At 44.5% G+C, this 14,410-nt stretch overlaps 1 protein-coding gene across 1 annotated transcript in view; it reads right to left on the bottom strand.

Annotated features, from left to right (window-relative positions):
* Positions 1–901: 901 nt before the first annotated feature.
* Positions 902–14,410, bottom strand: part of LOC126258162 (MHC class II regulatory factor RFX1-like) — a 113,385-nt gene continuing 99,876 nt past the window's right edge. The window contains exon 5 of the mRNA XM_049955660.1: positions 902–1,553. Coding sequence (XP_049811617.1) covers positions 1,374–1,553 — 180 coding nt within the window. The 3' untranslated portion in view covers positions 902–1,373. The remainder of the gene's footprint in view (positions 1,554–14,410) is intronic.

Raw genomic sequence — 14,410 nt, forward strand, 5'->3', positions numbered from 1 at the left:
CTATGATCAGTTTCGTCCACGCGGAGCCCACAGCGTGATTCTGCGTGTCTTGCCCTTTGCAACCAGGCATTCTGGGTCACCACCCGATGCTGTGGTCAGGAGTATTGTCAAGTCACTGCCACCATCGCGCCTCTGGCCGTTTGACGTTACATCCCTCTGTGCAATCTTCTGAAAGCCACATTACTTCAGAGGCTGCCTTTCGCTTACGCACAGGGGACGTTGGTCTCTGCGAGTATCATCATGATTGTTGTAGCTGACGAATAAAAAGTGAACATTTTAACAATGAAGCTTTTATGACTGTCACTTATGGATGCGTCCATTGCATTATACAATTTTTCCATTAGTCACCAAGTGCATAAGTTAACATCCATTGCACTGTTTCACACACCATCTTACCAAAATCGTATCATAAATTGACACACTGGAGCATGTATATCTGAAGGTCGGAAGGTGAATGTGACTTTCTCTGTTTTGTTAGTTTTATTCGTTGTCCACAAGCAAGACACAGATATTGTTAATTATGTATCTCTAATGAAGCTACCATCGATTTTCGTAACTTGTAAGCAGTATCGCTGCACTCACATAAAAGCGAACATCGGCTGACTCAGTCGTCAGTTTATCATACAACTTCTGTGTGACAGTATGTAGAACAGTGCAATGCGCTTTTAAACTGTACACGTAGAAACTAGCAGGAAAGCGAATAGGACAACAGGGGCATGTAGAGGGTGTGCAAAATAAAACTGGCCTGCAAAACTATTTCATGCACCTTAAGATAGGCAACCCAACTGACAACGTCTGCTCAAGGGGTGGATGATGTTGGGTTGCCTACCTTAACGTGCATGAAATAGTTTTGCGGGCCAGTTTTTATTTTGCCATCATATATAACTAACATGCACTCACGTTGTATTTTTCTGCATCTATAACTATGTTTTTTATGTCTTTATGCATACTGTATTTTTAACTTTAATTTAGATGCTGCATCTCAATAATTATGTGCTTGACGCCAAGAAGCCCTCCATTAACGTGATGTAAAGGTATCCATGAGTATCTGATACACACAATAGTTCGCCTTAATTATTTCGCGACGTACTATTTCTTACAGATTTTCATTAATTTTTAGGTGACCTGTAGAAAACTGTATGCCGCCAAATAAAGACATTACAACAGGTTTTTGTGGCTTGGGGACGCCACTTTTTTAAACTAAGTCGTCAGTGAGTCCGTTCTCTGACCCCACTCCCTATTCCCATCCAGTTGCCAGTGGACTGCAGAACATCACACTACACTTAGGGACATGGGTACCCCCTTCTTGAATTTTCTCGAGTCTCGCCACAGCGAGTCTTTCGCGGCGCAACTGTTGCCCTTCAGGACGCCGCCTACTGCTTGCCCCCCGACGTCTTCTTGTGCGAGGAGTGGCCGCCCTTCTTGGCGTACTGCGACGAGTGCTCGTGTGAGCTGGAGCGCCCCCCGTGTGCGGCGTGGCCGCTCTTGTCACTGGTCGCGTGGCCCTTGGCGCTCTTACCGGCGGACCCGTGCTTTCCCTCTGAGCCGCCCTTCTGTAACACAACACGAAGGGACACTGTGAGATGGAACTCTTCTGTGCAAGTTTAGAGATTTTTTTTTTCTTTACTTAATGTCATTTACCTTATTTGAAACATGCACAAGAGTCATTCAGTAAATAATGCCTTACAATTTTATCAGACGATGTTTACTCCTAAGAGTTAGAATTTGGTGTCTACACACCATGAGAAAAAAAGTGAAGCTCCGAGAAGATGTGGTCGGTTGTGAATTTAACTGCTTACACAGGAGAAAGAGATAATATAGGTAATTTTAGATCTATTTATATGCCATCAGTGTTTGTAAAAATTATTGAAAAGGCTGTGTATGTAACGATAATCGATCATTTTATATCAGACGATTTGCTGCAGTTCGGCTTTAGAAGTCATTTAACAAATGAAAATGCTATATTCTCTTTTCTCTGTGAGGTACTGGATCGGCTAAACAAAAGGTTTCGAACGCTTGGCATATTTTTTGATTTAACTAAGGCATTTGATTGTGTTGATCACAAAATATTGCTCCAGGCGTTGGACCATTGCGGAATACGGGGAGTAGCTCACAATTGGTTCACCTCTTACTTTAGTAACAGGCAGCATAAGGTCATTATTCACAACGTTGACAACGGCTGTGATGTGGGGTCTGAGTGGGGTACTGTCAAGTGGGTGGTGCCCCAGGGATCAGTGCTGGGGCCACTCCTGTTCCTTATTTATATAAATGATATGCCCTCTAGTATTACAGGTAACTCTAAAATATTTCTGTTTGCTGATGACACTAGCTTGGTAGTAGAGGATGTTGTGTGCAAGATTGACTGGGTTTCAAATAGTGCAGTACATGATGTAACTTCATGGCTTGTAGAAAATAACTAACGCTAAATCACAGTAAGACTCAGTTTTTACAGTTTCTAACACAATTCAACAAAACCCGACGTTTTAATTTCACAGAACGGGCATATGATTAGTGAAACTGAGCAGTTCAGATTCCTAGGTGTTCAGATAGATAGTAAGCTGTCGTGGAAAGCCCCCGTTCAGGATCTTGTTCAAATACTTAATACTGCCATTTTTACTATTCGAACGGTATCAGAAGTGAGTGATCATTTGACACGATAATTAGTCTACTTTGCTTATTTTCATTCGCTATGTCGTATGGTATTATATTTGGGGGTAATTCTTCCCACTAAAAGGATATTTTTGGCTGAGAAACGGGTGGTTCGCGCAATAAGTGGTGTAAGTTCACGAACCTCTTGTCGACCCCTGTTTACGAGTCTGGGTATGTTGACATTGGCCTCTCAATGTATATATTCCTTACTGTCATTTCTTGTTATCAATATTAGCTTATTTCCTAGGATAAGCAACTTTCACTCGGTTAATACTCGGCAGAAATCAAACCAGCATTTGGATCGGACTTCATTAAGTCTTGTACAAAAAGGTGTCCAGTATACTGCTGCATCCATTTTCAATAAGCTGCCACTCGAATTCAAGAATCTTAGCAGGCAGTAATCCATGCGGTTTCAAATCGAAACTGAAGAGTTTCCTCATGGGTCACTCCTTCTATTCTGTTGAGGAGTTCCTTGAAAACTTAAGCTCATTCTTATGTTGTATTGTTGATTGCGTTTACTTAAACTAATGGACTGACTTTTTTCGGGTTCATGAACATTTTTTTTATCTGTTATTACTTTTATGTTGTAATTTCATGTATTGACATGTTGCATGACCTTGGAGACTTGCTCCTCAGTTTGGTCCTACGGAATTTGAAGTGTAAAATAAATAAATAAAAATACACCTTCTAGAAATATGCCAGTGATTTAGAGTTGCAATTATCTGGGACAGATAGAACGGCCACCAGAGTGCAATAGTGTTATCCATGTTTAGTGTTGCTACCAAGTCTGATAGTGTATGTAAGGAGCACGAACAGCATGAGATGTTGAGTGATCACTGTGTAGGATGCAGAGATGCCGCATACTCATGTGAGACAGCGATAGCAGCACCTGGGTCAGCCTGAAAGAAGTGGCCTCATTATGTGTCTCCATTTGGCCAGCTGGCCGAATCGTGCAGTACCCGAATTTGTGGGGCACTTGGGTGTGACAGTGGTCCGATGCTGGACAGCATGTGAAATGGATGGCAGGTACGCTCGTCGTCAAGTTGCCTGCCGACCCCGTCTGAGCAACACAAAGGAGGATCGCCGTTACTGCGCACCAGGCTCATCCTGCCCCTTTAACATCTGTGCTTGCCATATGAGAACAAATAGTTGACTCCCTCCAACGTTCAGTGTGATCCCACACCACTGGTTGGAGACTACCATCAACTGGACTAGGGAACTGTCATCCCACGAGTAGACTGTCGTTGACACCACAACACAAGTGGTCGCGTTTTGAGCGGTGCCGTGACTGGGAAGCATGGGCTTCTGACGAATGACGTAGTATAGGTTTCAGCGATGAATCGCGACTCCGCACTGGCCCTGGTGACCACGTTCGGTGAATATGGCAGAGACGGGAGAAGAGATACCATTCAATGTTTTGGAGAGGCACAGTGATGTTAGAGTATTTTACAGGCTATAAGACGCACATTTTTCTTCGAATCCAAACGTCAGGTACGTCTTACACTGTAAATTATAAAAGGTCCAGTGTTTGATTTAAAATTCCCGCCAGCCTTAAAAATGGCCATATAATCGATGCTGCGGATGGGAGACCTATATCTGTGTGGCAACATTGTATTCAACTGGCACCAGCAGTGCACCGATACGACGAACAGGAGTCGCAGGTATTCACAAGCTGGCTAACACTATCTCACTTCAGCCCCATCATCACAAACCCAGAACACTGTCTGCCGTGTGATGCGTGATTTCAGTGTGGGGTGCCAGTGAATTAGAACTGAAGGTGATTTGTGTTGCCGGTAATAGTACAATATTTTTGTTAGTAGCTGGTTTCGTAATGGAAAAAATAGAAGGTATTCATATTGTGCAGGCTATAAATTGAAAATAACAGCGTATGCAGAAGAACATGGAAACAGAGCAGCTGAGCGGCATTTCGGCCCTCCACCAACAGAAAAAACCATTCGCGACTTGCGGGCTAGTAAAGAAGAACTGAAAAAAAACGTGGAATAAATTTCCCTTACTTTACATCTATGGTCACAAATGTTTTGTCATCAGACTACCGGTATGGGTCAATAATGACCATCTTCAGACCTATTTATAAAAAATTGCTCTGAGCACTATGGGACCTAACTTCTGAGGTCATCAGTCCCCTAGAACTTAGAACTACTTAAACCTGTCTAACCTATGGACATCACACACATCCAGACCCGAGGCAGGATTCGAACCTGCGAGCGTAGCGGTCGCGCGGTTCCAGACTGTAGCGCCTAGAACCGCTCGGCCACTCCGGCCGGCAGACCTATTTATAAGAACATGTCCTAATACACTGGAGCCACAGTGGCATCGTCAAATGAAAAATACAAAATCAGCACTAGCATCATACCACTCTCTTGCCCGTTGACAGTTTTCGTGACCGGTGCCGTTACCCCTTAATCAAGCAGCTCGTCAAATGGCCTCACGAGGGCTGAGTGCACCCGCTTGCCCACAGCACTCGGCAGACCCAGGTGGTGGCCCTTCTGTTAGCCAAGCCCAACAGAGGGCTGCAAGCGGGATGCACTCAGCCCTTGTGAGGCCTATTGAGGAACAGCTTGATTGAGAAATAGCAGCAGCGGTCACGAAAACTGACAACGGCTGGAAGAGCGTATGCTGACCATATGCCCCTGTGTATTTGCATCCGATGACGCCTAAAGGCAGAGGATGACACGGCGGCTGGTCGGTACCGTTGGGCCATCAAGGCCTGTTCAGACGGCTGTGTTTTTGTTTTTCATCATCAAAAAAGCCATCGTCACTTTCTTCAAATAAAATCTGATTGTGCTAGCTTACACTGATAAAACCAGAGTCAGTGAGCATTTGATATCCAGTCCTACTGAAGCTGTGGTACAAAGATGTAATTTCCAGAAACTGCTATATTACAGCAATCCACCACTAATTTAGCGTCATCTATAGTTTTACAACCAATTTTTATACGCTCAGTACGAGGAGTCGGCATACTGAACACAGGGGCGCATATGCAGATCACAGCACCGGTACATTATCAGGCCGGAGGCGTTTTCTTGCCTACTACGTCTTACGACATTGAAAATATTCACAGGAAAAAGAGGAAAACAAGATAAATTGTCATGCGTCCACCCAGAGGTATGGTAAGAAGCGATATTTAAAACGGATGCATGTTTTTAAGATTTTCCTCTTTTATGTGTCGAGACAAAATTGTGTCTTTAGAAACTTTCTCGCACGTGAAATCACACAAAAATTTATCATATTCACATAATTGTTCCTCAGTGTGCATATGTTGTGTGACAATTACGTACAAAACATTAAGTCCCAGTCTCTACAATTTTGCATTGTGGATTTTAGAGTGTCAATCAATTCTTTAACGAAGAGTTACATACTCACATAAACTGTTTATAAGTGTCATTAACGTGCAGCTAACCATCTTGCTAGTCAGCTACTTCTTTCGTAAATTTCATGAGTTGCGACAAGTTCGAAGCAAAATTAACCGTTACCCAGGACAGCATTTATCTCTTTATTGCAGTTAAGGACCGTAGTCGTACACAACAGGTAATTAATTTGGACTATTTTGGCCTTCTGCCACATTGGAGTACAAACGGTTTGTCTAGACTGTAGCTGTAGATGATATCTCACGTACTGTATTAATTGAAGGATGAATGTAAAGTGTGGGACTCATGCAGGCGTCATGCCATAAATACATCATGCATACATGGGCGCCACACTTTACATCTCATCTTTCAAGTAATACAATGCATGACACATCATGTACGGGTACAGTCCAGACAACTACACGGTCCAGTCACATTAATGTGAGCACCACCTATGTTCTACGTCAACGTGCTATAACCACTCCCAAACGGCAGGTCGCAGCACGACCAGTGGATGGAATGTAAAGTGTGTCCCAATCGCTAACAGCTGGTGGCCGCACTGGCAGCAGAGGGTGTGTAGTGCATGCTGTGGAGAGTGGAAAACAATACAATCGTTGTAATGCGGAAACGGAACGATTTATCTGACGTCCAAAAGGGCACGATCATTGGTTTTCGGGCCATTTCCGAAACTGTTAAGGCTTTCGTGGCCACTTGTTGACAAACTGCCTATTGGCTTCTGTCTCGGGTTCTTCGGCCGACGTTCATCTAATGATTTTACTGACGTTTCGCCAGCACGAGTGGCTGCCATTGTCAAAGCTTCACCCTCCATTGCCGGTGGTGAACTGGAGCCGAGCTCGCTGCCGCAGACTATATGTACGTGGCGCGCCAACGTTCGAGGGCTTCTCCGCGGTCATTTCCGGAGCGGTTCTCCTCTTGCTACCTGCGACGGTCGTTCGCTGCAGTACGGGAAGCGAGGATCCGCTTACCTTAATGCTTTCCTCTTTCTTATTGAAACTGTTCGCGTGTTTTTGTATTTCTACAGCTTCTCTGAACAAACGCGTGTGGTAGTGCTTCTCTACAGCCAGAACTTTCTTGTCGGAAATGACCGTGGAGAAGCCTTCGAACGTTGGCGCGCCACCCACGTACGTATAGTCTGCGGCCGCGAGCTCGGCTCCAGTTCACCACCGGCAATGGAGGGTGAAGCTTTGACAATGGCAGCCACTCGTGCTGGCGAAACGTCAGTAAAATCATTAGATGATCGTCGGCCGAAGAACCCGAGACAGAAGCCAATAGGCATTTTGTCATTTCCGAAACGATTAGGTTCGTAAACTGTTCGTGTGCCACAGTGTTTAAGGTACTATATAGTGCACTGCAAAATGGCGCTATCCATAACCAACACAGAGTGGCCGTGCGGTTTGAGGCGCCGTGTCTCGGATTGCGCGGCCCCTCCCGCCAGAGGCTCGAGTCCTCCCTCGGGCATGAGTGTGTGTGTTGTTCTTAGCATTAGTTAGTTTAAGTAGTGTGTAAGTCTAGGGACCGATGACCTCCGCAGTTTGGTCCCTTAGGAATTCACACACATTTGAACATTTGAGAACCAACACATAGGGAAGTCTAGTGCAACACGAGCCGTAGATGCGAGGTTGAACGACGACTGCGGGGATGTGTGCATGTGACTGGACAGTGCATGTTATTCGAAAACTTCTGTAAGAGCGCGATGTTATTGTACATATCTTCATGATCATGTAGCTTTTGAATTTTTTTTTCTAGTTTATTGATATGTATGTGTTTTTTTACCATTGTCAATAAAGTTTGCTTGTTTCCCGTGACTTTAAGATTAGAACCTGAGAGTATACTTGGGAGAACGTCACAGTGGTACTGAAGGTACTGAACTGGAAGGCTCTTCAAGATAGATGTAGACTGTCCCGAGAAAGTCTATTAACGAAGTTTCAAGAACCGGCTTTAAATGATTACTGTAGGGATATACTGCAACGCCCTACGTGTCGCACACATAGGGATCGAGAGCATAAGATTAGAATAAGTACTGCACGCACAGAGGCATTCCAACAACCATTCTTCCCGCGCTCTATACGCGAATAGAACTGGAAGAAACCCTAATAACTGGTACTATGGGACGTATCCTCTACTATGCACCTCACGTTGGTTTGCAGAGTATAGGTGTAGATCTAGGTTGGCAAAGGTTTTCTGTTCGGACGCCTGCGTATTTTAAATTAGTCTTTGGAAATGGCACTGATTCTTGTCTGTTTTGACCAGTACCGTGTTCGTTACTGACATTCACGAATTTTTTAATGTGCTTTTGTCCTATCTGTCAACTAACGGTAAAATTAATTACAAGTGCTGCATTTATTTGCGTATGTGGGAAAACTACTGTGCGAAGGAATATCGCTGTCGGTCAACGTAGGTGCAAGGGACTGTTTGAAATCAGTTGGTCCGAGGATTTCACTGTGTTCGGGAGCTGTATTGCGAATGCTCGTTTCGTCAATAAAATTGTTTTACAGAGTATCAGGACCGTGTGTTTACTTAACGTAACCATCTCCTGTAACATGTGCAGCTACATGGATGACGACCGACGATCTCGATCACTAATAAATTCAACGTATCTGTCTATTGTGCAACGACAATGCTGCTGGCACTGTGCTGCGCAGTTTTCACTGGTTGAAACGTTTCTCCAGCCACGCCACCCACTATGGATAACATCTCACTTGCAAGTCGTGTGATAATCTCTTCGACAGGGCTACATTAGTGTGCAACGATGCAAAACAACGGAAAGTGAGAAACAATTTCGCGTGGAACCCCGTTTCTCTTCCAAACCTGGCTAGACACAAGCCAAGGCAGTGTAACCATGTGGAGACGTGTTTAATCGATTTCGATGGAACAACCGCGTCGCGCGCGAATAAGATCGCTTCGGAACTCGTGCAACTGGCTGCATCGCACTACGCCATCTCCCATCCAGCATGTCGCGCCGCTTACGGAGGACAATATTTGCTCGACAGTTCTTACAATGCGACCATCACCCAGGCAATCATTCGGCCACAGGACACACCTCAAACTACTGCCTTTACGACCAGAACAACCTACTTTGTGGTTTGCCATTGTGGACAATATCTTCAAATCGAGTGACGTCATTAACAACGACGTCAAATTCGTCACGTTATTACCCAAAGTTGGAGAACATATGGAGGCAACAAGTGATATCATCTTCACCCTTCCAGCAGACAACAAATACAAGACAGATCGGTCTTACCAGAGCAAATGAAGAAGCGACTGTACCCCAGAGCTCCAGCGATACCACGCCTCTATGGACTCCCCAAGATCCATAAGGAAGGGGTACCTCTGAGACCGATTGTGGACTCCATCAACTCTCACAGTTACGAACTTGCTAAATACCTAGCGACACTGCTCAAACCCCTTGTGGGACACTGCAGCCACCATATGAGAAACTCAGCCGAATTCGTAAAAATATTCAGGGACATGCGACTGCAAAGGGAGGACCTACTCGTGAGCTTCGACGTGACGTCGCTTTTCACGAAAGTGCCTCTTCAAGACCCCTTGGCACTTTTAACCCAGCACTTTGAACCACAAACAGTCAGCCTCTTCGAACACGCACTATCAACCACGTACTTTCAGTGCAACGGGGAATTCTTCGAGCAGACCGACGGTGTAGCGATGGGCTGCCCATTGGCTCCTGCGATTGCAAACCTCTATATGGAACATTTCGAGGAGGTGGCCCTTCAAACTGCCAGACAGAAACCGAAGCACTTCTTCCGCTATGTCGACGACACTTTTGTCGTGTGGGGACATGGCAAACAGGCACTAGATGAGTTTCTGGAACACCTCAACAGCATCTATCTGAACATAAAATTTACAATGGAAATGGAAGAAAATGGATGCCTCCCCTTCCTTGATATTTTAATTAAGAGGAAGGCAGATGGATCACTAGGCCATGTAGTACATAGGCAGAAGACACATACGGATCTATACCTTGATGCAACAAGCTGCCACCATCCAGCACAAAGACAAACAGTACTGACAACCCTGGTACATAGGGCGCGCGCCGTCTGCGACAAAGACAGCCTACCATCCGAGCTGCAACACCTGAGAGAAGTCTTCCAACAAAATGGCTATAGTAGAACGCAGATTAACAGGGCGCTTAAAAGGAAGAAAGAAGCAATGAGAACCCCAGAAGAAAATAATGAAGGAGAAGAAGAAGATAAACGAGTCGCTTTCCTTCCGTACGTGGGTCCGCTCTCGGCCAAAATTGCACGACTTCTGGGAAAATACAAGATCAAAACCGTTCTCCGACCACCACCGAAGACGAGGGAGCTCCTAGGTTCTGCCAAAGACCCGCTGATCCTTAACACACCAGGAGTATACAGTATACCATGCGAATGCGGAAAGCAATACATTGGGCAAACACAGCGCTGCATATCTAAACGCTGCAAAGAACATATCAGATGTGTGCGACTAGGCCACACAGAAAAATCAGCCATAGCAGAACACAGCATCAACGAAGAACACACCTTCAACTTCGAAAACACGAAGGTACTGTGACGAGCATCTGGCTTTTGGGAAAGCGTGATCAAAGAATCCATAGAAATAAGGACTCACGAGAATCTGGTCAACAGAGACGAGGGATACCAACTCAGCGCAGCATGGAACCCGGCGATAGCGGCAATCCGTCGGGAGCGCGCCCGTAAATGTCCTCCGCCGCTGACGCAAACAGAATGCTCACACCGAGAACCGAACGCGGTCGCTGGGGGCGACCGCCATCCCCACCACCGCGCGCACGACGCTGGTCCACCGCAGCCACCCGAGGTCTAGTGGAGGGGGGTGACCGCGCATATAAATAGCCCGCTCTCCGCGAATCTCGACATTTCGCCAGAAGAAGGGTAGTATGACACTTCCCGAATCGACGCGAGATATCAACGCTGCCACCCGGTTGGAGACCCGAGAAACCTTCATCAAATACAAGACAGTCGAGACTGATTTTCAACGTCACCTCACCCGCTTCCCCGATGAGAAAATTTATCACGTCGTTTGCGACGAAGTTTTAAGTGACGAGAACCCATCGCAACTATGATGTCGCCTACGCACACAGATTGACATTTGTCTCATGCCTGCTTTTTACGATTTACATAAACGATCTGGTTGATGGTATTGACAGCGACATTAGACTGTTAGCCGATGATGGTTCAAATGGCTCTGAGCACTATGGGACTTAACTGCTGTGGTCATCAGTCCCCTAGAACTTAGAACTACTTAAACCTAACTAACCTAACGACATCACACACATCCATGCCCGAGGCAGGATTCGAACCTGCGACCGTAGCGGTCACGCGGCTCCAGACTGTAGCGCCTAGAACCGCACGGCCACTCCGGCCGGCTAGCCGATGATGCTGTAGTCTACAGGAAAGTAGTATCACACGAAAGTTGTGAACAAATCAATGAGGATTTGCCGAAAATAAATGCGTGGTGTAATGACTGGCAGTTATCTCTCAATATTAGTAAGTGTAACCTATTGAGCATAACAAGGCGAAAAAATCCATTAATGTACGAGTACAAAATAAATGCCCAGTGTTTCGAAGCGGTAACATCAGTCAAATATCTGGGTGTGACTATTCGAAATGATCTCAAATGGAATGATCAGATTACAGAAGTAATGGCTAAGGCGAACTCTAGATTGCGGTTTATTAGTAGAATCCTGAAACGATGCAGTCCTTCAACAAAGGAAATTGCTTACAATACTTTAGTTCGTACAGTCTTAGAGTATTGTTCGTCTGTATGGGACCCTTACCAGTTGGGTCTGATTCAAGAGATTGAGAAGGTCCAAAGAAGAGCGGCAAGATTCGTGACTGATACATTCAGCCATCGCGAGAGCGTTACAAATCCCATAGAAAGTTTGAAGTGGGACACACTTGCAGACAGACGACAGACGAAGGAGCTGCTCACTAAAGTCCGAAATCCGATCTTCGCCGAGGATGTAGAGTATATATTATTACCACCAGATATTCAAATAGCGCAATGACCACCATTCAAAGACAAGAAAAATTAGAGCTCGTACTGAGGCGTTCAGACAGCCATTATTCCCTCGCGCGAACCGTGAGTGGAACAGAGGGGGGGGGGGGGGATATGACTGTGGCGCGAACTGTGCCCTCCGCCATACATCGCTTGGTGGCTAGCGGAGTATGTATGTAGATGTACATGTAGACCACAAATTGTGGACTTTATGGGCTGTGAAGCTCCTTACGCAAGTGCAATTGGCAATGGTGAGCCATGAAAACAAATCCTTGGACGCAAGCCTTAAATATGCCAATCGAATAGATTCGATCATAGGAAACAAACAATACATTAATAATGTCGGCGGGCATAAAGCGGACTTTCCTCGGCAGTTGATGCGGCGCCCCCCTAACACGGGCCGAGCCGACTCCGTCCACTCCCGCCGGCTGACGTTACCGCACCGGGCCGGAGCGAAGGCCTCGCTCGACACCAACAAACCCAGATCACCAACTGCGTCACGTCCGCGGGTAACAGAAGTCATTGTTCTCTCTAATGTTGTAGGTGTAGGCATCACTGTTCTTTTCAAATTGTGACAGAGTATTTATAACGAATTTCGTTAGTGAATATATGTATTGGATGGTACAGTTAAAATGCCTAGCTCCTTGAACAGGTACCTACTTGGCATCTGTGGGTGAACATCACATATTATTCTTACTGCTTGCTTTTCTGCTACGAGTACTGTCTTTCTGAGCAATGAGAAACCCTGGAAAGTTACTCCATACAATATTATGCAGTGGAAATATATATGGAATATGTCAGGAGGTTGATACTTCTGTTTCCAAGATTGGCGGTTATACGAAGAGCAAAAGTAGCTGAACATAATTGCCTGAGCAGCTCAGTAACTTGCTTCTTCCAGTTCACATTTTCGTCGATATGTAAACCAAAAAATGTGGAGCATTCTGCTCTTGAGCTACATCAGTTGTTTATATGACTGTATTTGTTGTACTGAACTGAATGTAGTGTTTTTTCATTTAAATTTGGGCTGAGTCCATTTTTATAGAACCACTTAGCAATTCCTTGGAAAATATTATTTACTAACTTTTCTGCTGCAAAAAGTACCATTTCTTTAAATGCGAGCATTTTTAGGTTAGGTTTTACCGTGACTGCTATGACATTAAATGAAACAACAAGTTCACTGTTACCAGTCACCGTTTTATTTATTTCCACGACGCGTTTCGAAGGTTTAAACCTCCATCATCGGGTGGATTTACATTAGTAAGTATTACATTTGTGTGTGTGTTGTGTTACGATTTTTGGAGGAACTTGTGGCACTGCCTAGTGGAGAAACGAGACGCTATTTCAGAATATGGTTTAGGATTACTTTTGACGAAAAATTAAACTGATATCTAATGGTAAACATTAAATAAGTAAACTACAGTACCTTCAGTGATCACAGGTTCCTTTTGCTGTCGTAACACATCACATGTATACTGCCACATTTGTAAACAAATATGGCGTCTGGAATCAGCTGGGTATAAGGTTCGTATAGCAGAAGTGAAGACATAATCGCAAAGTGCAAAGAATATACATCATAACAATATTATTACAGAATAATTGCTTTAAGCATTTAGCGGTGTTTGTTTTGAGATGTCAAATATATGTGTGTGTACTTTAGGTGGTATATAAATCCAATTCTGACAAGTTAAAACAGCAAACATTCGTACTCGTTTATACAATCAGATGAAATGTTAAAATGGCTTAAAATTCATACTTATTGATAACAATTAGGTGAAATGTTACAGACTATAATTACAATGATCATATTGGCTACAACAGTAAAATCATACATACATTACACTCTTTGATTGGGGTTAATAAACAGATGTGAAGTGAGGGGCTGGAGGCAGAAGGAGAGGTAGAGAGAGAGAAACAGTGTGTGTATATGTGAGTGAAAGGGAGAGGGAGAGAGAGAGAGAGAGAGAGGGAGAGAGAGAGAGAGAGACAGAGAGAAAAGAGTAATTATATGAGAGGAAACATTTGCATGGGAAGGAGTCTTAAGATTGCATGTTGCATATATTAGCTGCCTAAAGGTTGGGGTAATACATTGGTTAATGCTATAAAATATGCAGATAGATATACATTTGTGCCAGTAGTTGATGAACATACAGTTTTAAGCTGACAAGGGGTACAAGCTGTTGGTGTGATGAATTATCTGTGAATGAGGTCAATCTCTTGTAGTCTTGGCAGCTGTCAATATTTATGGTAAATATTAGGTGTGTGTGTGTGTGTGTGTGTGCATTTCTATGAGTGTAGGCAGTTGCTGAAAACGGAGATGATACTATTGTAAATATTGTCATTTTTGTCATTTAAGATAGATT

Source organism: Schistocerca nitens, chromosome 1 (assembly GCF_023898315.1).
Source record: "Schistocerca nitens isolate TAMUIC-IGC-003100 chromosome 1, iqSchNite1.1, whole genome shotgun sequence".
In the NCBI taxonomy this organism is placed as follows: domain Eukaryota; kingdom Metazoa; phylum Arthropoda; class Insecta; order Orthoptera; family Acrididae; genus Schistocerca; species Schistocerca nitens.